This window comes from Schistocerca piceifrons, chromosome 1 (genome assembly GCF_021461385.2).
Source record: "Schistocerca piceifrons isolate TAMUIC-IGC-003096 chromosome 1, iqSchPice1.1, whole genome shotgun sequence".
NCBI classification, from domain to species: Eukaryota; Metazoa; Arthropoda; class Insecta; order Orthoptera; family Acrididae; genus Schistocerca; species Schistocerca piceifrons.
Genome location: NC_060138.1, coordinates 874,283,215 through 874,310,407, shown reverse-complemented (window position 1 = coordinate 874,310,407; position 27,193 = coordinate 874,283,215). Strand labels below are relative to the sequence as shown.

The 27,193-nt window shown below is 40.4% G+C and overlaps 1 protein-coding gene across 7 annotated transcripts in view; it reads right to left on the bottom strand.

Annotated features, from left to right (window-relative positions):
* The window catches only part of LOC124716227 (annexin B9-like), a 138,486-nt gene that overhangs the window by 10,064 nt on the left and 101,229 nt on the right, over nucleotides 1-27,193 (bottom strand). For all 7 annotated transcript variants that reach the window (XM_047243160.1, XM_047243159.1, XM_047243157.1 and 4 more), the window contains 5 exons: nucleotides 25,455-25,631; nucleotides 25,152-25,356; nucleotides 17,721-17,800; nucleotides 13,688-13,760; nucleotides 2,885-3,058 (listed from right to left, as the gene is read on the bottom strand). In XM_047243160.1, coding sequence (XP_047099116.1) covers nucleotides 2,885-3,058; nucleotides 13,688-13,760; nucleotides 17,721-17,800; nucleotides 25,152-25,356; nucleotides 25,455-25,631 — 709 coding nt within the window. The remainder of the gene's footprint in view (nucleotides 1-2,884; nucleotides 3,059-13,687; nucleotides 13,761-17,720; nucleotides 17,801-25,151; nucleotides 25,357-25,454; nucleotides 25,632-27,193) is intronic.

Here is a 27,193-nt window from a genome sequence, read left to right as displayed (position 1 = left end):
TAAGTAGACACACTATGGAGAGACGAATTGCCATATATCTTAAAATGTATGCTAGTGTGAAAAATTTACAACTAAAGAAATGTGTTTAGAGCAACATATAGAAGCATGTGAATGTGAGCTGAAACTAAATAGCTGTACTTCTATAATTTTAGCTCTGTAGGTCCCCACTGGGAAATTTTCAGCTAATTTCGATTCTTTTTTGTGCAAATTATTGTTTGTGGGGATTTCAATGTAGATTCTCTGAAACAGTCCAATAGAAAGCTTGACCCTGAAGTATTACTTTGTTCTTTCAATTTGACATCAGTTTTTTTTTCTTTCTACTTGGATGGTACAGGAAAACAGCACACTGAAAGAAAATATTTTTATAGACCAAGATAAATCTAACAAAACAAAAAATTTTCGTGTTAAGAATGGTTGTCTCATCATGACCCAAAGCTAGTTATTGTATGTGACATGGCACCATTCAGTTATGCAAAACAGTTCTCCAACATAGCAATTTCAATTGTGCTTTAACATTTGTAAATTTTAGGGAAAGCTCGCAACAGTTAGAACGGGATAAGGTGTACAGGGAACCTGATGATAATTTAAAATTTAACCTATTCCATGATACCTTTGCAAGTATCTTTGACAACAGTTTCTGTAAGTGAAATATAATTGTACGAAACCATCTCAAAAGCCATGGTTTACTAAAGGGATAAAAACAACTTGCAAACAGAAAAGGGAAATGTATCATAGCTTGAAGAAGTAATGATCTAGAAACAAACATTAAGAAATGTTATTAAAAAGTTAGATTAGCACCTCTGATAATAAAATTAAAATAATCTGGAATGTTGTCAAAAGGGAAACAGGGCAGCCAAGAGCACAGGAAGACTGTGCTATCAAACTTAACGAAATGTTTTTTAAGTGAAAATCAGAAGTAGAAGATATTTTTAATAACCATTTTTAAGTGTTTTACAGAAAATAGGATCCAGCTAGTCATTAGGAAATGCAGGGCTATATGTGAAAGAGGCAATATATATGCAATTTGGTAACACTGAAATTAAACCCACTTCTCCTACTGAAATTAAGAAACTAAATTCACTCACAAGTAAAAGCTTGCATGGAATTTGTGGTGTTTCCAACCGAGTACTACAAACTTGTTTCCAACAGATAAGTAAGATTCTGAGTCACATATGTAATAGCTCACTGAAAAATGGCATTTTTCAAGGCAGACCAAAATATGCTATTGTGAAAACATTGTGAAAGAAAGGGGCCAGATCTGACAATAGTTATGAAAGAAACTTGTGTCCTGTATTACATTTATTGAAAGCTTTGGATTCTTTGTCATATGAGACTATTGCAAAGAAACTAGACTACTATGGTTTGTAGATTTAACTAAATCTTACCTAAGCAACAGGCAACAATTAGCGCATGACAACAACTACATGTCAAAACCAAGGAAAATTAAGAGAGAACTCCCCCTAGGCTCTGTCCTTGGGCCACCCCCTTTTTACTATATACGTTAATCGCTTCTCAAACCATACAGTGTGCAAAAATGTTCTATACGCTGATATGAATACGATTTCGTCTGCGGGAGAATATGCAGGTAGTTTTAGACAAAAAAAGGAACTATTTGGAAAAAGTAGTCAACGGCATAAAGTTAACCAGCTATGTATAAATGAAATGAATACAGAGGAGCTATATTTTAATCTAAATGCTCAAAAAGAAGAAAGTTTCATACTGTTGCACTTCAATAGACCAAAGACTAAGAGTAAGAACACAAAATATTTAACTGGTAAATGTGCACTTGTGATTTTTCTGCTATATAAACTGAGGTTTCCTATTAATAAAAAAAATTGCTGATTCTCTGCTACCATGCAATCTTTCAGAGACAGTTTCAGCAAGGGGCACTGTCATGCGGAAATTCTCTATGTAAAAACTGTGTTTTCAGATGGCACAAAAAAGCCATCAGGTGTATTCAAGGATTGGGTCCTAGAGAAGCCTGTAAAAAAAACTTCAGTCAACTCTATATCATAACAATCCCAAGCCTTTATACAAGCCCCTCCATATCCACATACAGTGACACCTGTGGGCTGAGGATGACACGGTGGCTGGTCGGTACCATTGGGCCTACATATAAAATATAAAGAAATTTGTGCCAAGAATGAATGTACATATGCACCGTTCCACAAACAACTACATGCTAAACATAACTTATTCGACCCTGTCGCTGACACATAATAGCCACAAACACCTAAATCTGAAGATGGACAATGAACTGCCACAACTGGTAAACATCTTCACTGCATGTAAATTTATGGTAGTTGTAGAAGTATGGTGTAAAAAATATGGCATATTATTCAGTGGAAGAATACTTTCAAAGTAACAAAGGACATATATAATTGGGGGAAATCCTCCTTAATAGTAGGTAAGAGTATCTTAGGTGTTTAATCACAATAAACTATCATTTACATAGAACTTAGACATACCATATACATAATGTTACATTGGAAGAAAATGTATTCACATTTCTGTAATTAATATGCAGATATGTAATGGAAGAGATGATGTATTTAGTTAGACATGGTTGTGTATATTGTAGAATGTGAATTTTGCAATGAGAATCGTCAATTTGTAAATGTGTTAAAAACTATATGCATTCAACTTAAATTGACAAAGCCAGCTGCATGGTGAACATGTTGAAAGCCTAACAAACAAACATCTGAACATCCATTTGTGCCTAAAAGCATGATATCGTCCAACCAGAAAGTTGTAGCTGATAGTAATCACAGTCACTCAATGATGGTGAACACAATATGGTTTCTACTACATTATGCTATACATAAAATCTACAGTTTTCTCAATTTCCTTTGAGCTGTCTTTAATTTTTTAATCCTTATCTCACCTATAGCCAATAATCCAGCTTCAATATCACCCGAAAATTCATTCTTGACAGCTTTTTCAAAATCGTGACCAGTAATGCGCTCGTACTCAATGAAGATTTGTCTCAGCTGTGGATAACTTCTAGAGCACAGAATAGCATTGAATGTTGACTCATCAGTCCCAAAGCGCAGCTCTCCTGCAAGGAAAAACCACACAGTAAGAGGAATTTTAACAAATTTATGATTTCACAAAAACACGATTATTCCCATTTTTTTTTATAAACCAGTTCTAATTCTGAAAGTAAATGACAAGCCTACTGATATTTTCACCTTTAACTTTATGACAGAGGGGAAAGAAAACAGATCTCACCTTGGAATAAATTAGTATCTTCAACAACACTAATGACACTATTATACACTCCTGGAAATGGAAAAAAGAACACATTGACACCGGTGTGTCAGACCCACCATACTTGCTCCGGACACTGCGAGAGGGCTGTACAAGCAATGATCACACGCACGGCACAGCGGACACACCAGGAACCGCGGTGTTGGCCGTCGAATGGCGCTAGCTGCGCAGCATTTGTGCACCGCCGCCGTCAGTGTCAGCCAGTTTGCCGTGGCATACGGAGCTCCATCGCAGTCTTTAACACTGGTAGCATGCCGCGACAGCGTGGACGTGAACCGTATGTGCAGTTGACGGACTTTGAGCGAGGGCGTACAGTGGGCATGCGGGAGGCCGGGTGGACGTACCGCCGAATTGCTCAACACGTGGGGCGTGAGGTCTCCACAGTACATCGATGTTGTCGCCAGTGGTCGGCGGAAGGTGCACGTGCCCGTCGACCTGGGACCGGACCGCAGCGACGCACGGATGCACGCCAAGACCGTAGGATGCTACGCAGTGCCGTAGGGGACCGTACCGCCACTTCCCAGTAAATTAGGGACACTGTTGCTCCTGGGGTATCGGCGAGGACCATTCGCAACCGTCTCCATGAAGCTGGGCTACGGTCCCGCACACCGTTAGGCCGTCTTCCGCTCACGCCCCAACATCGTGCAGCCCGCCTCCAGTGGTGTCGCGACAGGCGTGAATGGAGGGACGAATGGAGACGTGTCGTCTTCAGCGATGAGAGTCGCTTCTGCCTTGGTGCCAATGATGGTCGTATGGGTGTTTGGCGCCGTGCAGGTGAGCGCCACAATCAGGACTGCATACGACCGAGGCACACAGGGCCAACACCCGGCATCATGGTGTGGGGAGCGACCTCCTACACTGGCCGTACACCACTGGTGATCGTCGAGGGGACACTGAATAGTGCACGGTACATCCAAACCGTCATCGAACCCATCGTTCTACCATTCCTAGACCGGCAAGGGAACTTGCTGTTCCAACAGGACAATGCACGTCCGCATGTATCCCGTGCCACCCAACGTGCTCTAGAAGGTGTAAGTCAACTACCCTGGCCAGCAAGATCTCCGGATCTGTCCCCCATTGAGCATGTTTGGGACTGGATGAAGCGTCGTCTCACGCGGTCTGCACGTCCAGCACGAACGCTGGTCCAACTGAGGCGCCAGGTGGAAATGGCATGGCAAGCCGTTCCACAGGACTACATCCAGCATCTCTACGATCGTCTCCATGGGAGAATAGCAGCCTGCATTGCTACGAAAGGTGGATATACACTGTACTAGTGCCGACATTGTGCATGCTCTGTTGCCTGTGTCTATGTGCCTGTGGTTCTGTCAGTGTGATCATGTGATGTATCTGACCCCAGGAATGTGTCAATAAAGTTTCCCCTTCCTGGGACAATGAATTCACGGTGTTCTTATTTCAATGTCCAGGAGTGTATTAAAGAGGTGTCCTTGTATACAATGGTCAATATACTTCACACACTTAATGAAATAACAAACCTTTGTTGGGCAGTCAAAATAATTTTATGGAAGGACTTTTCTGTAAAGTGAAACTTTGCTAACACTAACAACTAAATCATTACTTATTAGTCTTAACTAGTTGTACTGTTACGCACCTGCAGAACATTAACATGTATCCAGGACAAAGCCTATCAGCTGATTATCTCTACCTTCCAACATGTAACAGTTTAAATTATTTATATTTAATGACATTGTAACCTGTATTCATAGACTTATTTGTCATTTTATTATTTCTGATTCAAATGATAAAACTACATTTCGTGTGTAAATAAAAACAAGAGTCCATAGGTGTCCACGAGCAAAACATTAACAGTACCCACTACGCATTTGTTAGAGTTTTTGTACAAACAGCTATTCACCTTGCATGTGTAGCCTTACAAATGTCATGCAATCTCTCCAAGAGAGTAAAACTCAAAACAATAGCTGTTTTTAAAAACATTGTTTCTTCAACTGTGTTCAACAACAGGAAACAATATACACGTTGTTGTTGTTGTTGTTGTTGTGGTCTTCAGTCCTGAGACTGGTTTGATGCAGCTCTCCATGCTACCCTATCCTGTGCAAGTTTCTTTGTCTCCCAGTACTTAGTGCAACCTACATCCTTGTGAATCTGCTTAGTGTATTCATCTCTGTCTCCCTCTACGATTTTTACACAAAATCTCGAAACATCACACTAAATGATAAAACACAAAAAATGTAGTAACGGGTTAAAGAATTCCATGTTGTGTGTGTGAATTCTGTTTGATGTATTTAAAAAACCAGGCTGAGTCATAGACAGAGGCAACTGCGGAAGGTGGGTGGCAGTAAGGGTAGTGCATAGTAACTACTCTGCCATCTGCTATAGTACAGGTGCCTTCCAGATACTGTCTAGGAGAGAATGATGCACTTCAAGGGCATGGAAAGCCCAACTACAATGTCCTATTTGTATAGGGTGTTTGCTTTAATTTGAGACAACTAAATATACTAAAAATGATGTATTGTATGAAAAAAATGTTCAAGGTGAAAAGATAATACTAGTGAATGCTAAAAACTGTCAATCTCCGAACCACCCCTCCTTCATGGGTGTGGTCAGCTTTGTGTTTTTAAATGGGAACCCCCAATTTCTATTGAATATTAGGATTCTATACCAAAAATTACATATAGTTTACTCAAACCATTCTTTTCTGTTCATGGGCGATGACACTGTAATTGACAAATCCCAAGAATGTCTTTTTGCAGTGCTTTTGGTTCTACATTTTGTTTACTATGTAAATCTAAGCTTTTGTGTTCTAACAGTCTAACACTGATACTGGAAAGTTACTTGAATGTTGCAAACGTGATTTTACAGTACAAATAACGTGGTTAGCCAGACATTACTGGCAAATAAGCTACTTCAATGGTAACTTCGTTTTCTGTTCCCTTCGGAGGTCAATTCTCCCCAAACAATCCGAACGCTTGCTTTAGGTGCCAGCAGGGTGACTGATTTCGGTGTGTGTTTCTGTCCAACCACTGTAATTCTCACACTGGTTGCTACACAGCTACTGGCAAAAAACAAACCACGAGCACTGTAATAAGGTAAAATGTCCATGAACTGGTAGTGGCAGGCACACCTACTATGGATACCCACATCGTGCAAACCCTCACATGCTCACCAAAATCAGGCATCCCACTGGTGAGAGGCAAGGGGACTCACCAATACCAAGCATTGTGATGGGAGAGGAAACTTATGTCCACATCATCATTCCTTGATCATGCTAAATATAATTTCTAACCATACACTGAAATTACTAACCATATTGTACAGTACAATCAAATCTGCAACACTAAAGTAAATTTTGAACCCATTAACACACAAAGATTTACATTTACACTGTAAATGAAATTTCAAACCAAATGTGTTGGTTCTCAACTGCTAAAATAGGCACATTTCATATTTGTTGATTACAGTGCCATCTGCCACAAATGGAAAACAAGTTTAACTAAACCATATGTACTTTTGGGCATAGAATCTGAATATGCAATAAAAATGGGGGTTCCCATTTGAAAACACAAAGTTGACCCCATCCATGCGCCCAGTTGTAGCACAGACAGACGTCCCCTTTACTAATAACTTTTCACCTAGTACATTTCTTTCTTCATACAATGCACTATTTAAGATTTAAGCTATTTAGTTGTCTCAGGTTGAAACAAACACCATCGAAAGCATTGGTATGTTGATAGAGACAACAACAACAACAACAACAACACACACACACACACACACACACACACACACACACACACAAGCAGACATGTGTAAAGGTCATATGTGCAGTTTTTTTTTGTGTGTGTGTGTGTGTGTGTGTGTGTGTGTGTGTGTGTGTGTGTGTGTGTGTGTATCTACCAGTGCTTTCTCGTTTGGTAAATTGCAGCATCATATTGTTCAAATGTAGTTTGACAATACAAGCATGACACACTGTTATGGAACAACTTCCATTCAAAACTCACTGCATGGAGAATAGCACGCAACTACAAACAACTGACATGAAAACATGTAATAATGACATCTATAGACACAAACAATATGGCAGTAAAATTTGACTCTTCACACACCCTCAATTTCTGCAGACAACTATAAATTAAGAACCGAGTCTTAAGTTCATGATTCTAGGATTGAAGTCCAACACATTTCTAGTGCTTTTGGGCAGAAGAACCTTTGTCAGTCTATCAGCCATCATATCTTCTGTTTACTGATATTTCAGTTTCAGCAGATACATTGTAGGGCTTAAAGTACGAAGTGCTGTTTGATGTTAATGTGTTTTAGCTTTGAGTGAAAAAGCTATGTGCTAATTTTCCAGTTGACACCAAACAGGGTGATGTCTGACAGTTTTCATAAACCCAACTCCTCCATTAATGCTGACAGTTGGATCACTTCCTTTGCTGCTTTGGTGAAGTTCATGTACTCTGCTTCAGCTGAGTAAAGAGTTGTGGCACTCTACTTACGTTAACACCATGAGATTGCTGATCTGGGAAAGATGAAGCTGTAGACTGAATGCTACTTCCTATCAGCATCTGCAAATCCAAAAATTCCTTCCTTATTCTTGATGTAGGCCAGTTTTTTATCCATGGTTCCTTTGAGATATCAAAGGATTCACTTAACCACTTGCCAATGAATAAAATCATGGCTGAATTGCAACGGCTTTGCTTAATGACTACATAGAAAATGTCAGATCGAGTACCCATGGCGATTTACAATGATGATCCAACCAGTTCTGTAAATGGATGATGATTAGCATGTCCTGCACTCATAGCTGTTGGTCCAACTTGCTCCCAGTCGCCAATGTAATGCTTACTGGTTTGCAGTCATCCATTCTGAATAGCTGTGAAACTCCTGATATAGCCAGTTTGATGTAATGTAATTTTGTTAAAAGATTGCTTTTCCTTAATGGCACCCAAGTTCTTGAGGTAAGAGCTGGCAGATAACTCATCCTTTATTTTTTTGTCCTTTCTCAGTCTGCTTATGAAATTACATGTTACCTACTTAAGTAAGAAGATTGGATGTTTTCATATAGTGTCTCTTAACATATAGGGATCTGAACTTTTTGGATGAAAACCAACTGATGTTAGGGTTGCATTTAACTCTGCATACCAGTGTCAACCAGCTTGGCATAGCACATAAATGGCTTTGCTAAATTCACACACATTATCACTATATTTCAATGTCTGCAGCATGTCATTCACCTTCTTCACTATGTGACTGTCTTTCTCCACATCTTTTATCTTTAGTAAGAATTTAGCCAAGTAAAGCTATTCAATAAATATTTGTGTGTAAATGTCACCACTGAGAAATGTGGTGATATTCAGTTGTAAGATACGCGTGTTTAATTTAACAAAGCCGTGAGTAGTCTAAATGACTATTCTTGGACCGGGCAAAGTCCACTCCAGGCCACTGCTTATATCCTCATGCAACTTTCCTTTTATTTGGCAGTTTGACCCAAAGTACAAAGATGAGATAAGCAAGGATTCCTCTTCAGCCACCTTTCATCAGACACTTCTTTGCTTACACATGATTTTGAACATAGTTAGCTGTGTTGATGGCTTTGGTCCAAAATGATGGTGGTAGTCCTGACTCCAGAAACATGCAGTGAGCTACTTCACCAACAAATGGTCTTTCATTTGACACCACTACTCTGCTGTGATGACTGGACTGTTAGATACCATCGTATTCCTACCATTCCGAGAAGGAGTCCACTCTTTCGTTGCAGTGCTTCTTACTGTTGTGTGACAAAGTATCTAATTTCATGACAAGTGATTTTCAACTAGGCTTTTCAATTCAACAAATTTGTCAACAACTTCTCCTTAATGTCAAAGGAAACAGATATGGCATTATCTGCTATGGTTGCTATAAGCACCACAAAAAATTTTGCACAACCTTGAGATATTTCTCACAATGGCCCCCAGACATCATCAAAGTGCGGTTGTATCAGAAGTCCATTTGAGTTCCCTTCTCATCTAATGAAGGTAGTGGATGTGATAAGACACTGATCTAGTGAGATCAACATCACTCAATTTCCAACCTGTCACATATGGATTTTGCTCATATCTCATGAGTTCAGATGGTCTAACTGACCATGCAATACTTGCATATCACTTTTTGTAACTTTCAGCTTAGACTTTTTTTGTAAGTAAAACAAATTACCGAATCTGTTTGTGATCACTTTGACTTTACCATAAGTATATTTCATTACTGCATAAATGTCACTGTATGGTAGATATCCACAACTTTTACCACTGACATGAGTGACTGACCTTTGGCATGTAGAAAGTGGTTTCCAGCATTATGGAGTGTCTGCAGTTGTTGTGTACATCACTTTTAGCTGTTACTTACATAATACTATTGTCTGCAAGCATTAAACTCCCTTATGCTTCTCTCATATGTGAATACTTTTGGACCTTTGCACATGTGAGATGGGCAACCACTACCCACACACCATAACATGGAGTCACAAAACCATGAAGCAGGCTCGCTCACACATGCCAATGGCCTTGCTGCATTTGTAACACCAGTTCTCGTCAGATCACCGACGTGGGCTAGAGCTTGGATGGATGACCATCAGGTCTGCCAAGCACTGTTAGCAAGCAGAGTGCACTCAGCCCTTGTGAGGCAAACTAAGGTGCTACTTGATTGGAAGGTAGCACCTCTGGTCTCATAAAATGACATACGGCCGGGAGAGTGGTGTGCTGCCCACATGCCTCTCTGTATCCGCATCACACCTGTGGGCTGAGGATGACACAGTGGCCAATCAGTACCGTTGGGCCTTCATGGCCTGTTCGGACAGAGTTTAGTTTTTTTATAGGCTCATTCACAGAGAAATAGCAATTAGCTTTATCCGCATTGTTGGCACCTTTTATACTTAGTTTCTTGAAAAAGCACTTGCATCCTTGTATCCCTTCTTGTTATAAAAGCTACATTTGTATGCTGAGTTTTTACTTTTTTGTTTTGATTTTTGTTCTAATTTGTCACTGTCACACTCAGAACTTATTAGGTTTTTCAAGAAATGTTTACATGGTTGTTAAAACATTGCGCACTCTCACTTTGTGTTCTTCCAAGATTTTTACTTTAAGCATTGTAACCCCTGGTAGATTATCACAGGATTCAATAGCACATCTCAAGTAATTGTAGCTACCTGGAAAACTGTGAAGCAGCACTGTTGTTGTTGTTGTTGTTGTTGTTGTGGTCTTCAGTCCTGAGACTGGTTTGATGCAGCTCTCCATGCTACCCTATCCTGTGCAAGCTGCTTCATCTCCCAGTACTTACTGCAACCTACATCCTTCTGAATCTGCTTAGTGTATTCATCTCTTTGTCTCCTTCTACGATTTTTACCCTCCATGCTGCCCTCCAATGCTAAATTTGTGATCCCTTGATGCCTTAGAACATGTCCTACTAACCAGTCCCTTCTTTTTGTCAAGTTGTGCCACAAACTCCTCTTCTCCCCAATTCTATTCAATACTTCCTCATTAGTTATGTGATCTACCCATCTAATCTTCAGCATTCTTCTGTAGCACCACATTTCGAAAGCTTCTATTCTCTTCTTGTCCAAACTTTTTATCGTCCATGTTTCACTTCCATACATGACTACACTCCATACAAATACTTTCAGAAATTACTTCCTGACACTTAAATCTATACTTGATGTTAACAAATTTCTCTTCTTCAGAAACGCTTTCCTTGCCATTGCCAGTCTACATTTTATATCCTCTCTACTTCGACCATCATCAGTTATTTTGCTCCCCAAATAGCAAAACTCCTTTACTACTTTAAGTGTCTCATTTCCTATTCTAATTCCCTCAGCATCACCCGACTTAATCCGACTACATTCCATTATCCTCGTTTTGCTTTTGTTGATGTTCATCTTATATCCTCCTTTCAATACACTGTCCATTCCATTCAACTGCTCTTCCAAGTCCTTTGCTGTCTCTGATAGAATTACAATGTCACCGGCAAACTTCAAAGTTTTTATTTCTTCTCCATGGATTTTAATACATACTCCGAAAATTACTGCTTATTTGGCATCTATTGCTTGTAACTTGTCCACAGCATCTAAGAATTCAGTAAGTTGATAGGTCACTTCACTGCTAGAATGCATTTTGTGAATCATTAGGTGTTTGACCACCACTGTTTCGTGAACAGGTCTCTTGGATGCATAGATTGATTCAAGTTTAAGCTGTATCTGACGTGATGTGCATTTTGCTTTAGCTTGATGGCACTGGTGAACCAAATGAAGCCTGCTTTTACTTTTCTGTCTGCCACTAGCCTTACTTTCTATGAAATTTCTATGGCAGAGAACATTTTACCTTCATCAGACACTCCATGTTGCAGCACAACTCTAGATATATACTCCCAGTAGCAGTGCCTTGAATTTTATTCTCCATGTGTCTTAATTATCACACAACAGCATTTCTGTTTTAATCAAGTGTACAGCAGTCATGTATGCCATACTTGTCAAGTTAATGAACTTATTTCCCCACTTTTCATTTCATGAATTTAAGTTTTCATCTAATCAAAAAATGTTGTGTTTGCCTGTAACATAACATGGAGCACAAACTGTGGAATGAACTTTGATAATACACACACAAAATGTAATTACAGGACAACTTTAATCATAACTCACTGCATGGAGAATAACATAGAACTACCAACAATTTACTTTAAAGCATGCACAGTGATATCTATTACATAGCAGTAAAATTTGAATCTCAACAGAATGTGTGCCTTTGTTAGTGTACTCCTCTGAACTGATGAGGAAGGATGTCCGCACTGCTCATGCACTCAGAGATGTCAGCTGGCAACAGAAGATAAGGGAAGAATAGAAGAAAGTGCAGAACCTCTGACTCATCATGGTATTGACAGTGGAACCGATGAACTGGAAGCTGCCACCAATGCACTGACAGCTGCTAATGCAGACTCCTGACAAGGACACAGATGACATCTGCAGTCAGCTGAAAGGCTGTCCACAGAAGCAGCAACAACAGATTCCAACATAGATGTAATGAAAGACCACAAGTCAGAAGTGGGTGGATTAAGGTGAAGAAATTCCAGCATCCGGCAACAGCGAATCGGGGGACAGAGTGTGTAAGATAGACCCTTCATGCCATTCCATTGGCTGGCAGCTAAAGATGGAGATGTGTTTGACCTAAACTTCCAGAATGAATGATGGCCATGACTTATCTCCGTTCAGAAAGAGGAGGACTGGGAGATGGCACAACTGGGGCAGACTGACTACAGTCAGTCTTTTCAAATTGAGACCTCCAAAGCTCCCTAATAGAAAATGAAGCAGCCAGAAAATAAAGCAGCCAGAAAATAAAGCAGCCAGAAAATAAAGCAGCCAGAAAATAAAGCAGCCAGAAAATAAAGCAGCCAGAAAATAAAGCAGCCAGAAAATAAAGCAGCCAGAAAATAAAGCAGCCAGAAAATAAAGCAGCCAGAAAATAAAGCAGCCAGAAAATAAAGCAGCCAGAAAATAAAGCAGCCAGAAAATAAAGCAGCCAGAAAATAAAGCAGCCAGAAAATAAAGCAGCCAGAAAATAAAGCAGCCAGAAAATAAAGCAGCCAGAAAATAAAGCAGCCAGAAAATAAAGCAGCCAGAAAATAAAGCAGCCAGAAAATAAAGCAGCCAGAAAATAAAGCAGCCAGAAAATAAAGCAGCCAGAAAATAAAGCAGCCAGAAAATAAAGCAGCCAGAAAATAAAGCAGCCAGAAAATAAAGCAGCCAGAAAATAAAGCAGCCAGAAAATAAAGCAGCCAGAAAATAAAGCAGCCAGAAAATAAAGCAGCCAGAAAATAAAGCAGCCAGAAAATAAAGCAGCCAGAAAATAAAGCAGCCAGAAAATAAAGCAGCCAGAAAATAAAGCAGCCAGAAAATAAAGCAGCCAGAAAATAAAGCAGCCAGAAAATAAAGCAGCCAGAAAATAAAGCAGCCAGAAAATAAAGCAGCCAGAAAATAAAGCAGCCAGAAAATAAAGCAGCCAGAAAATAAAGCAGCCAGAAAATAAAGCAGCCAGAAAATAAAGCAGCCAGAAAATAAAGCAGCCAGAAAATAAAGCAGCCAGAAAATAAAGCAGCCAGAAAATAAAGCAGCCAGAAAATAAAGCAGCCAGAAAATAAAGCAGCCAGAAAATAAAGCAGCCAGAAAATAAAGCAGCCAGAAAATAAAGCAGCCAGAAAATAAAGCAGTCAGAAAATAAAGCAGTCAGAAAAACCAAAATGACAAGTACATGTAGATTTGGGGAGAAGAATGGTGATGAGAATACATACTTTGGAGAAGAGAATGGGTATCTTGTATGAAAAAGAAACTTCTAGTGACTGAAAATAACTGAAAAATACCTGTCATGACAAAGCAAAGCTTTTTATGCCTTTTAACTACAAAAGTGGATAAAAATATTCTTACCTGCCCTGAGCAAGGCCTGAGCATCTCTGGCAGCAGCAGCCTGATCAACTGAGTAATTCTCATCACGATTCCCCTGTAGAAATCACAAATATATATATGTATTAAAAGAAACATATGGTCTTAAGAAGTATGAAAATAAATCCTCTTTAATAACCACAATCATTTAATTGTAATTTTTGAACAAAAATTACAATATCCAACAAATAGTGACAATAATAAACATCATCATTGTCCACTTATTAAAATAAAATTTCCTTTACCTTTGGACAACATAAAATTTTAGTCCACAGGATTAGCATCAACTCACCACTTGTTGTTGTTGTGGTCTTCAGTCCTGAGACTGGTTTGATGCAGCTCTCCATGCTACTCTATCCTGTGCAAGCTTTTTCATCTCCCAGTACCTACTGCAACCTACATCCTTCTGAATCTGCTTAGTGTATTCATCTCTTTGTCTCCCTCTACGATTTTTACCCTCCACGCTGCCCTCCAATACTAAATTGGTGATCCCTTGATGCCTCAGAACATGTCCTACCAACCGATCCCTTCTTCTGGTCAAGTTGTGCCACAAACTTCTCTTCTCCCCAATCCTATTCAATACTTCCTCATTAGTTATGTGATCTACCCATCTAATCTTCAGCATTCTTCTGTAGCACCACATTTCGAAAGCTTCTATTCTCTTCTTGTCCAAACTATTTATCGTCCATGTTTCACTTCCATACATGGCTACACTCCACACGAATACTTTCAGAAATGACTTCCTGACACATAAATCAATACTGGATGTTAACAAATTTCTCTTCTTCAGAAACGCTTTCCTTGCCATTGCCAGCCTACATTTTATATCATCTCTACTTCGACCATCATCAGTTATTTTGCTCCCCAAATAGCAAAACTCCTTTACTACTTTAAGTGCCTCATTTCCTAATCTAATTCCCTCAGCATCACCCGACTTAATTAGACTACATTCCATTATCCTTGTTTTGCTTTTGTTGATGTTCATCTTATATCCTCCTTTCAAGACACTGTCCATTCCATTCAACTGCTCTTCCAAGTCCTTTGCTGTCTCTGACAGAATTACAATGTCATCGGCGAACCTCAAAGTTTTTATTTCTTCTCCATGAATTTTAATACCTACTCCGAATTTTTCTTTTGTTTCCTTTACTGCCTGCTCAATATACAGATTGAACAACATCGGGGAGAGGCTACAACCCTGTCATACTCCCTTCCCAACCACTGCTTCCCTTTCATGTCCCTCGACTCTTATAACTGCCATCTGGTTTCTGTACAAATTGTAAATAGCCTTTCGCTCCCTGTATTTTACCCTTGCCACCTTTAGAATTTGAAAGAGAGTATTCCAGTCAACATTGTCAAAAGCTTTCTCTAAGTCTACAAATGCTAGAAACGTAGGTTTGCCTTTCCTTAATCTTTCTTCTAAGATAAGTCGTAAGGTCAGTATTGCCTCACGTGTTCCAGTGTTTCTACGGAATCCAAACTGATCTTCCCCGAGGTTGGCTTCTACTAGTTTTTCCATTCGTCTGTAAAGAATTCGTGTTAGTATTTTGCAGCTGTGACTTATTAAGCTGATAGTTCGGTAATTTTCACATCTGTCAACACCTGCTTTCTTTGGGATTGGAATTATTATATTCTTCTTGAAGTCTGAGGGTATTTCGCCTGTTTCATACATCTTGCTCACCAGATGGTAGAGTTTTGTCAGGACTGGCTCTCCCACGGCCGTCAGTAGTTCCAATGGAATATTGTCTACTCCGGGGGCCTTGTTTCGACTCAGGTCTTTCAGTGCTCTGCCAAACTCTTCACACAGTATCGTATCTCCCATTTCATCTTCATCCTCTTCCATTTCCATAATATTGTCCTCAAGTACATCGCTCTTGTATAGACCCTCCATATACTCCTTCCACCTTTCTGCTTTCCCTTCTTTGCTTAGAACTGGGTTTCCATCTGAGCTCTTGATATTCATACAAGTCGTTCCCTTATCTCCAAAGGTCTCTTTAATTTTCCTGTAGGCGGTATCTATCTTACCCCTAGTGAGATAGGCCTCTACATCCTTACATTTGTCCTCTAGCCATCCCTGCTTAGCCATTTTGCACTTCCTGTCGATCTCATTTTTGAGAAGTTTGTATTCCTTTTTGCCTGTTTCACTTACTGCATTTTTATATTTTCTCCTTTCATCAATTAAATTCAATATTTCTTCTGTTACCCAAGGATTTCTACTAGCCCTCGTCTTTTTACCTACTTGATCCTCTGCTGCCTTCACTACTTCATCCCTCAAAGCTACCCATTCTTCTTCTACTGTATTTATTTCCCCCATTCCTGTCAATTGCTCCCTTATGCTCTCCCTGAATCTCTGTACAACCTCTGGTTCTTTTAGTTTATCCAGGTCCCATCTCCTTAAATTCCCACCTTTTTGCAGTTTCTTCAGTTTTAATCTACAGGTCATAACCAATAGATTGTGGTCAGAGTCCACATCTGCCCCTGGAAATGTCTTACAATTTAAAACCTGGTTCCTAAATCTCTGTCTTACCATTATATAATCTATCTGAAACCTTTTAGTATCTCCAGGGTTCTTCCATGTATACAACCTTCTTTCATGATTCTTAAACCAAGTGTTAGTTATGATTATGTTGTGCTCTGTGCAAAATTCGACCAGGCGGCTTCCTCTTTCATTTCTGTCCCCCAATCCATATTCACCTACTATGTTTCCTTCTCTCCCTTTTCCTACACTCGAATTCCAGTCACCCATGACTATTAAATTTTCGTCTCCCTTCACAATCTGAATAATTTCTTTTATTTCATCATACATTTCTTCAATTTCTTCGTCATCTGCAGAGCTAGTTGGCATATAAACTTGTACTACTGTAGTAGGCGTGGGCTTCGTATCTATCTTGGCCACAATAATGCGTTCACTATGCTGTTTGTAGTAGCTTACCCGCATTCCTATTTTCCTATTCATTATTAAACCTACTCCTGCATTACCCCTATTTGATTTTGTGTTTATAACCCTGTAGTCACCTGACCAGAAGTCTTGTTCCTCCTGCCACCGAACTTCACTAATTCCCACTATATCTAACTTCAACCTATCCATTGCCCTTTTTAAATTTTCTAACCTACCTGCCCGATTAAGGGATCTGACATTCCACGCTCCGATCCGTAGAACGCCAGTTTTCTTTCTCCTACTCTTGAGTAGTCCCCGCCCGGAGATCCGAATGGGGGACTATTTTACCTCCGGAATATTTTACCCAAGAGGACGCCATCATCATGTAATCATACAGTAAAGCTGCATGCCCTCAGGAAAAATTACGGCTGTAGTTTCCCCTTGCTTTCAGCCGTTCGCAGTACCAGCACAGCAAGGCCGTTTTGGTTATTGTTACAAGGCCAGATCAGTCAATCATCCAGACTGTTGCCCTTGCAACTACTGAAAAGGCTGCTGCCCCTCTTCAGGAACCACACGTCTGTCTGGCCTCTCAACAGATACCCCTCCGTTGTGGTTGCACCTACGGTACGGCTATCTGTATCGCTGAGGCACGCAAGCCTCCCCACCAACAGCAAGGTCCATGGTTCATGGGGGGGACTCACCACTTAAGAGACAAAATTGCTATCCATTATTTACATTTAGGATGCAAAATGTTTAGTACTGCTGACAAATTATAAACGTGAAAGTGACAATGCTATCTTAGCTTTCAGAACAATTAGTTCCTCTTGGGGAGGACACGCACACGCACACATGCACAAAAATACCATTTTCTTTCACAGAATCTACTGCAGGCTTATTCTTGGACTCTCTGGCTTCATATCAATTATGCTTTTGCCCATTAATTTATTAAATATACAATATATACTGATTTATGCTGCCTGCCTCTGGCAGAAATACTCTGAATGTTTCAGTGGATGCAAATAAACTGATAATTTGTAAAGCATGGTTATACTTTTGCTATTACCATATTTCATGGCACTTTTTTTATACATAAAACATTCTTTTGTGGACAAATATTATGAGTTACAACTTTTTTAAACATACCACACAGAGAGATCTCATGAGCCGTTTGAAGTGTCCCGAAGTGTCACTGGCCAAATCTTGTTCAAGAGAAGTCCTGTACACTGAAAATGAAACAGACTTTTTAATGATATGCCCAGAAATGGGGTTACAGATTAAGTAACTGAATACAAGCATAAAATCAGAATAATTTTCTTTCATTATGACTATTTTTCAGTCCATCTAATTATGCTACGAACCCATCTCTCAATTTACTATGGAACTACACAATAACATGGTGGCTACAGTTTCAGCACAACACCACTATTAACTCTGATTTCTGCATGTGAGCTTTCTACACACTTTGTTGAGCACTGAATCACTGTCACCTACTCTGCTACCAGCACTTTGAACACAATTCACTTGGTGCAATTAGACACCGAGTTACTCTTATGGCCTGTCCTACCCTTTGGTGAATATTTATTAGGTGCTGCCTGTGACCTCTTGTCATCTGAATTCTACTATCACCAAGCCCAAATAAATTGGCTTTGAATATTTTTAAATTTTGAAGTTTTCCATAAATGAATTACTGTACTAGCAAAGCAACAAAGATGAAGACTCAATAATTTTGGAGTAAAAAGATTACTCAACAAACAGTATAAGTAGTGAAACATTGCCAAGCACACAAGAAAGAATGAAAATTTCTACCTATGCAGCTACAGTGTGCTACTGAACACACTGCCTGCATGGCAATTTGGCAGGTGGGCTGCATTTCAGGACTGTCAGGTGGGGTGGCGTGGCGTGGGTGGAGGGAGAAAGAGGAGAGAAGGGGGAGAAGGGGTTTGGAGAGATGGCTGGTGGCTCAGAGGGAAGCAGGAGGTGTATGGCAAGGAGAGGTGGCAGATGCCTGGGCTATGACTGTGACATGTGGGCACCAGAGCCAGTTAGTTCATGTGGTACACAATGACATGAAAGCATGAATGGGGACTGGGTGACTGTTAGGTGGGGGGAGTGGGTGCATGTTCTGACACTGAGTGGTCAAATCTGTTCTTTGCTGTGGTTGGGCAGTAGCCATTCATTCTGGTGGACAAGTGGTTGTCAGTAATGCCCACTTAAAATGCTGTGATGAGTATCAACAAAAGCAAAACGAGGATAATGGAATGTAGTCAAATTAATTGGGGTGTTGCTGAGGGAATTAGATTAGGAAATGAGACACTTAAAGTAGTAAAGGAGTTTTGCTATTTGGGGAGCAAAGTAACTGATGATGGTCGAAGTAGGGAGGATATAAAATTTAGACTGGCAACGGCAAGGAAAGCGTTTCTGAAGAAGAGGAATTTGTTAACATCGAGTATAGATTTAAGTGTCAGGAAGTAATTTCTGAAAGTATTTGTATGGAGTGCAGCCATGTATGGAAGTGAAACATGGATGATAAATGGTTTGGACAAGAAGAGAATATAAGCTTTTGAAGTGTGGTGCTACAGAAGAATGCTGAAGATTAGATGGGTAGGTCACATAATTAATGAGGAGGTATTGAATAGAATTGGGGAGAAGAGGAGTTTGTGGCACAACGTGACAAAAAGAAGGGACCGGTTGGTAGGACATGTTCTGAGGCATCAAGGGATCACAAATTTAGCATTGGAGGGCAGCGTGGAGGGTAAAAATCGTAGAGGGAGACCAAGAAATGAATACACTAAGCAGATTCAGAAGGATGTAGGTTGCACTAAGTACTGGGAGATGATGAAGCTTGCACAGGATAGATTAGCATGGAGAGCTGCATCAAACCAGTCTCAGGACTGAAGACCACAACAACAACAACAACAACAACAACAACAACAACAACAACAACAAAATGCTGTGCAGAAATTTCAGAAAAGCTGATAAATAGCATGGCTGCTTTCACAGGTGGACCTGTCTCTGATGTGTTATGATGAGTCTGTGATGAAACTAGAGTAGGATGTGGGTGGGTGAGTAGCACAGGATATGCATCAGCTTCCCGGGGTATGACCATGTGCTGTGTGGCAATGGGTTGGGAGTGGGAGTGGCATAGGGATGGACCAGTATGCTGTGTAGGTTGGGTGGGCAGCAGAACAACACTGCACAAGAAGTGGGAAGCATCAGGATAGGATGTCCATTTCCAAGCATGTTTATGTATCAAGGCCCTGGTGAAGGTCTTTATGAGACCAGTGTACCGGGCATTCCCTCAAAGGAAATGTTCATCACTGCAGATATGCAGTATACCAGTAACCTGGCTAAATAGGAACAACATTTTTGTGTGGAAGGGGAGAGAGCTGTCAAAATGCAGCTACTGTTGGTTAGTGGACTTGATATGGATAAAGCCTTTAGAGGGGCGGAGGTTGATGTCCAAGGTGGTGGCACATTGTGATGGGAAGCATTAGATGAAGTGGATGGGGGAGAGGGTGTTTAGGCTGAAGAGGAATGAGGATAGAGTGACCTAGTCCTGTGTCCAGAACATGAGAATTTCATCAATAAACATGAGACAGACAAGAGGTTTCAAAATTTGGGAGACTTGTTTATATACCTTTATATATACACTTTATATACTTTTATATATGTAATTGGCAAGGTATATAAAGAATATAGTAGTGGATTTAGAGTCTGAAGGATGTTGGGAGAGGTAATGCATGATAGCAGCAAGGCCACGAGCATGAGGCATGTTTATGTGTAAGGAGTTGGCATCAACAGTGATGAGTTGAGATCCAGGGAAAATAGGGTGGGGATGCTCTAGAATCAGTGAAAGAAATGTTTTGTAGATGCGAGTTGCTAGGCTATGGGCAACTGGTTGGAGGTGCTTGGTCAACATGCATTGGGAGCACAGCAACCATCTGCAATGGGACATCCAGGACTGTTGGATTTATAGATTTCAGGAAGTATGCAGAATGTGGTTGTGCAGGAGGTCTATGGAGTGAGGAGAGATATGGACACAGGGAAGAGATTCTGAGAAGGGCCTAGGATTTGAGTATGGATTGGAAGTTATGTAAGATTTCTGAGATGAGATCACTATCACAGAGTGCGCAGGTGAAGGGATCAGACAGTTTGTAGAAACTTTGTCAGGTGATCACTACAATTCAAGAGAGTAGTTGAACCTTTGAAGGGAGGATGATTAAATCAAGAGCTCTCCAAATCGGAAACAGCTGTTTTTTTTTTCCCTTCTGATACGAGGTCTGTGTTCTTGGGAAGGAACCTAGGAAAGTATCGTGAAGTGAAGTTGGATGTAAGGAATTCTTCAAATGAGACAAGGGCATGGTTAGGTTGGAGGGTCATGGTAGGACGGTAGTATGAATCTGGAGATTCCAGGTTCATTGTTGGGATTAGGTTGCTTTTGGTTGGAGGGATTGGTAGCAAAGAAGTGTTTCCACCGTAGGGATCAGAAGGAGAGTATGTCTTTGGTATGTCCGGCATCACTGAGCTTTAGTGTGGGGCACACAGTGAAGCTTTTGGATAGGACAAAGTTCTGTAGAATTGTGGTCCCTACTCTAGTCCTGGCACAGGCTTGTTCTATCACATCAGAGACAGGGCCACCTGTGAAAGCACACATAACATACCAGTTTAGCTGCAATCCCTCCACAGCATTTTATGTGGTAATGACCAACTAGACATCCACTAGAGTAATGCCTACTGCCAAACTGTGGCCAGGAAGAGAGTTGACCACCCAGGGGCAGAACACACTGCCAATCACAACACGCTGGAGTTCAACTGCTGCTTCACAAGCTGTGCCATTCAAACGGTTCCCTTCAGAACCAGGTTTTCTGAACTACACAGATAGGAGTTAACCTTTTAACACATTCTTCACCTCTGTAATCCTCTTTGCCTCAATTTCTTCTAACCCCCCACACTATCTCCTTTTACTCAACAGTCTCCATATGTCCTGTCATCTCTTCCCAATCCACACATCTCTGTCATTATCTTCCTGCACTACTCAAACGTATCTGCTCCAGTGGCTGTGTGTGTGTGTCTTTCCAACCCCATGCACCCACTGCCTCTCCCAGCTGTCAACTAACCCTCCCCAACCCCCCCCCTCCCATTCACCACCACCACCACCACCACCACCACCACCACCACCAGTTTCTTGCCATCCATATCCTGGCAAATTTTCCAATGCAAACAAACTTACTATGTATGATACTGAAGAGGAGAGAGATACACATGCCCATCTGTGACATCACTTTATCACACTTATCTACTGTGAACCACAGGTATAACTTTTCACACCATTTTTATCGAATGAGGACCAGTAACAGCTCTGCGTCCCATATTTTTCATTGGCTACAGCAGAATGTGCTTTCAGTCAAGCAGCAGTACAAGATCTACCTGTACTGACCAACTGACCACACACAATGAGTGATTCACCGTGTATTGCACTCCTTGGCAATATCTAGAGATTATTTGAGAGTCACTCAAGGTTGCACCAGTACAAAACAATATCGTGCACCACATATTAACAGCTCCTTGTCCACTGATCCACACACAACTACGTTATTTGAAACTGGATAAATGTAAAGCAGCAAGACAGGAGTTTGCCTTTATGTTGGCACAGGGAATCTGAACTATTGAGTAGCAGCTGGTCTTTTCCTCTCCATGTTGTGCGTAATGGGTGGCACCCCTGTGGCAATTATTAGCTCAACGAATGGGATATTCCTGATCACTTCTCTGTGCCCCACATCAAAAACTTTGCATACAACATATATGGTATATGCATCTTCTCTAATTTAGATCTTGTGTTGGGTTACTATTAAATACCAGTTGCACCAGAGGACATCCCAAAACAGTCCATTTGGACTTTTTGAATTTACCAGGATGTGTTTGGGCTATGCAATGCTGCCCTAATTTTTCAAAAGTTCATGGACAAAGTGATGTGTGACCTTAATTTCTATTTCATCTATATCAACAATGCTTTAGTGATGTCCAGATCAGAGAGAGCACCTAGAGCATTTACACCAGCTTTTCAAATATCTCCGTGCACACTGTTTATAAAACCGGTGAAGTGCATTTTTGGCACACCAGAGGTGCAGTTCCTGGGCCACACAATCAACACCCAGGGAACACTGTCTCCACAAGAGAGGGTTGAGGCAATTTTTAATTACCCATTGCTGATAATACATTAGTTATATCGATTTCTGGGTGTCACAAACATTTATAGGCATTTTGTTTGTAACCATACCTTATTGGTGGCACCATTAAACGAGTACCTATGAGAGAAGCATAAACCTCGTGAAGAAGAGAAGTGAAGTGAAGTGAAGAAATGGTAGAGGCTTTGCGAAACTGAAATCTGCTACTGCAGACAACACTGCTGGCTCACCCAACTTCATAAGTACCTCTCGCACTTATGGTCAATGCCTCTGTAACAGCAGCCAGTGCCATGTTGCAACAGATGAACCAGTGCTGGCAACCATTAGCATTTTTCAGCAAGAAATTTTCAGTACGACCGGGAGCAGTGTGCTGTGTATGCTGCTGCTTAGAAATTCCAGTACACGCTTGAGAGGCAACAATTCACTCTGGTTACAGACCACAAACCTCTAATGTATGCATTTCAACAAAAACCTGACAAAGCCTCACCCCACCAGCTTGGCCATTTACATTTCATTGGATAGTTTACAACCAACATTGTACATGACAACGTTGAGAAGAATACGGCAGCTGACAATCAAGAAGTCAAGAGGTCGTAAGTGCGGTGAATCATGAAGCCCTCGCAACAGCACAACAGCCTGATGCAGAGTTGCGAGAGATTCTGGCAGGAGGAGGAGGATATTAGTGTTTAACATCATGTCGACAACGAGGTCATTAGAGACGGAGCGCAAGCTCGGGTGAGGGAAGGATGGGGAAGGAAATCGGCCGTGCCCTTTCAAAGGAACCATCCCGGCATTGGCCTGAACCGATTTAGGGAAATCACGGAAAACCTAAATCAGGATGGCCGGAGACGGGATTGAACCGTCGTCCTCCCGAATGCGAGTCCAGTGTGCTAACCACTGCGCCACCTCGCTCGGTAGATTTTGGCAGAACCCACTGGTCTACAGCTCTGGCATCTCCCGCTGCCAGCACCACACTCCTGAGTATACTGCGATGTATCACCATCAGGAGCAAGTTCTTTTGTGGAAAACGTTTCCACCAGCAAGCTATTGTTTCACTGCATTGCGGTCACACCCAGGAGTCCACGGAACCACCGTGTTGGTCAAACAAACTTTTGTGTGCCACAGGTGGAGCCACTGTTTCTGTGTTCCCTACACGAAACAATGGATCAAGGTAGACAATGCGAATCACATCTGTTCAAGGCCATCACTTGGCTTCTAGGAGCAAAGAGGATTAGAACCACAGCATACCACCCAGCAGCAAATGGGCGTGGGGAATGACTGCATCTAGAGGTAAGGGCATTCTTACATTTTCACAACATTGGACTGAGTCACTACCTATCATTCTGCTGGGCATCTGTGCAGCTATAAAAGAGGATGTGAGAGCTATGCTAGCCGAGATGGTATATGGAAAAACAATCCATCTGCCTTGTGATTTTTGACAGTACTCCGAGTGATGTGATTGAGGTCTCAGATTTTGTTAAACTGCAGTCACACACAAGGCAAATGCACTCTGTGGTACCGAGAGAACAACAGTCATCATTCATTTGTATTCCATGAGTTGCCAAGATACAAACACGTTTTTGTTTGGCACGACACCTTGCACGAACCATTACAGCCACCTTATGAGGGACCCTACAATGTACTCAAGAGGGGGCAACAAACAATTTAAGGTGGACATTGGTGATAATCTGACAATTTCAATTGACACACTAAAGCCTGCTTATGGCACTACCTCCACCAGCTGGGACAAGGCAATAGGAAGTCAATACAGTTACATCAGCACACCTCATCCCACACCTGAGCCCAAGTGCCACACAGCCGAGGTTAACTGATGATGCTGGTGATGCTGCAAGAAGCAACAACTGCGAGCAATGCAAAGTGAATGGTTACATGGTCAGGGCATTGTGAGCAATTCAATCAATGATATCATTGACATTTGGGGGGGGGGGGGGGGGAGGGGCAAATCATCTTGTGATAGTGAAAACTTATCTAGCTGCAAAGTGTCATTTGTCAAAGTTTACAAGACATTATGTAGTCAAGGCATGTTAAGATAGTGTGTTTATGTAGTCATAGAGTTGTTTACACTGTTTCCATGGTTGTTATATATAACCACACATTTTTTATGCATTCCCTCTGTAGTTGCACTTTGTAAATGTTGGAATACAGTTACTTTTCTCTTACATTAACTGAGAGAACTAATGATAAAGTAAAAGCAGAGAGGAGGAGGATGAGTATAGAGCACATGTGGATAATCAAGTACAACAATTTTTCAAGATTTTATTCAGAATTACTTACCAAACATCTGCTTCTTTCTATATAATTACTGAAAATGTTTTGTTTCTATAAAACTGGTTATTAATTATGAATAATTAATTACGGTTGAACTTACTGAATTCATACGCCTGACGAACTGTAAGAATCTCATGGTTTGAGAGGGTGCAGAGAACTTCAATAAGACATTCTTCATCTGTTCCTAGTCCACAAATAGCATCATGTATCTCTTTAGCATAGAACTGTGGTATGGGTGTCATTAATGATATAATGAGGTCTTCAAACCTGCCACTCAGCTCACTCTTTAAGTCTGAAATCAGGTCCTAAAAAAGGTGCAGAAGCATGCCACTATGTGTTACTATTCTTCACGTGCATCTGTTTATATTTTAATATATTTTTTTCATAGACAAAACTGACATACTTTCCCGTATAATGTCTTGAATTCTCTAGCTATATCAAGACGCTGTATATTAGTTCTGTAGCAAAGAACATTTATAATGGCCTTTTCATCAGTGCCAAATCCCTTCATTGCCTTACGAAGCACTTCAGCATCATTACGTGGATCAAATGGCTGTGCTGGCCTCAGCGTTGGTGTACCCTGTACAAAAGAAAAAAGAGCATGTTAGTTTTTTATGCAGATTATGCTAAATAATGCTTCGCAAAGAAACCATATTTGATAAAACCTGATTACAATAATAAATATACGAGGGTAATCCCAAAAGTAAGGTCTCCTATTTTTTTTATAAGTACATAGATCTGTTTATTTCTGTAATGGTAAACATCAGTTTACAACTTTAACATTTAGCTGTTTTTCGACATAATCACCATTTCTGTCAGCATTTTTGTAGATGTTGTGGCAGTTTTTGTATGCCCATGTTATACCAGCTCTCAGTGGCTCAAAGGTGTTTAACATATATCAGAAAAAGCATAAATGGTGTATACCTGTAAAGTTATGAGTGATAATAGGTAGCAAATTGATTTTACTTTATTGATTTTACTTCATTTTTTAATAATCACAGCTATCCAGGAGCAGAGGCAGTCAGTGATCATACACCAGTCTCAGTAAAGTATTTAAGATTTACCAGAAACCAAAATATTAGTACAAAAAGATGAAATACTGAAAAAAAAGAACTAGCAACAAAAAGGGAATATGCTACAAGGAAAAACATTCTAGTCAACAGCAGTAACACAGTAATGACACCATGAAATAAAGTAAAAGAAACTAACACAAACTGCAGACGAGATACTGGGAAAAAATTGAAGAGAGAAAACCATGGATACAGGTAATACAATAAACTTCCTTCAACAAAGGAATAAATACAGGTAAAGAAATAATACATTAAGAAAGATACAGAATCAAAGATTGTGATGCAAAAATGCAGAGAAGCTAAGGAACAGTGGGGACAAATGATATGTAGGGAGAGACAAACATATGAAAATGTAATAAAGATAAAGAAATTACAATCTGAGAATGACAAAATCATTACATAAAGACAGAAACAAATATTACTAACTGCAGATGAAACAGCCATCAGATGGAAAGAAAAATGAGATTTCTCTAAGGATGCAAAATACAGATAAGAAAGAAAAATGAAGTCCTGATGAGTCTCTTCCAGATGATTTAGTAGAAAGTCATACTTTTGTATAAAAATCTGGATACAGCAGACTGTCCCAACTACATAATTTATGACAATGGGTTTTTAGATCAGTAGATTTATTGTTTAGCAGGTATTCCTAAATAGTCCATCTACGCATGAAAAGTTAGAAATTGTAAACAACTTCAGTATTTAGATCGGATTGTCTTCAGGTAGTAAGAGAATATATATACGTGAATCCTTGCTACAGGCTGAAAAGATCCATCTGCAAAATAAAGAAAATAAGAAATATAAAATTGTCTCTAAGCAACAGAAATCAAGTTCCTTTATTCTTTTAATTCTTCTGGATTTCCCAGTGAGCCATTGACATCTTGAAGTGGTGAGTGTCCTGCCAGATAGTGTCATCCATGGAGAACACTTTGACAATGTGTCTCAGTCTTTATCAGCTGCTACCAAACACTGCTAGTCTAGTGTAATGGGTCCAATACTTATACCTACTGCCTACCACTTCCATGGTCATTTCTTGGCACTCTGCGTGTGGTCTGTTCCCACAAGTGATTTCCTG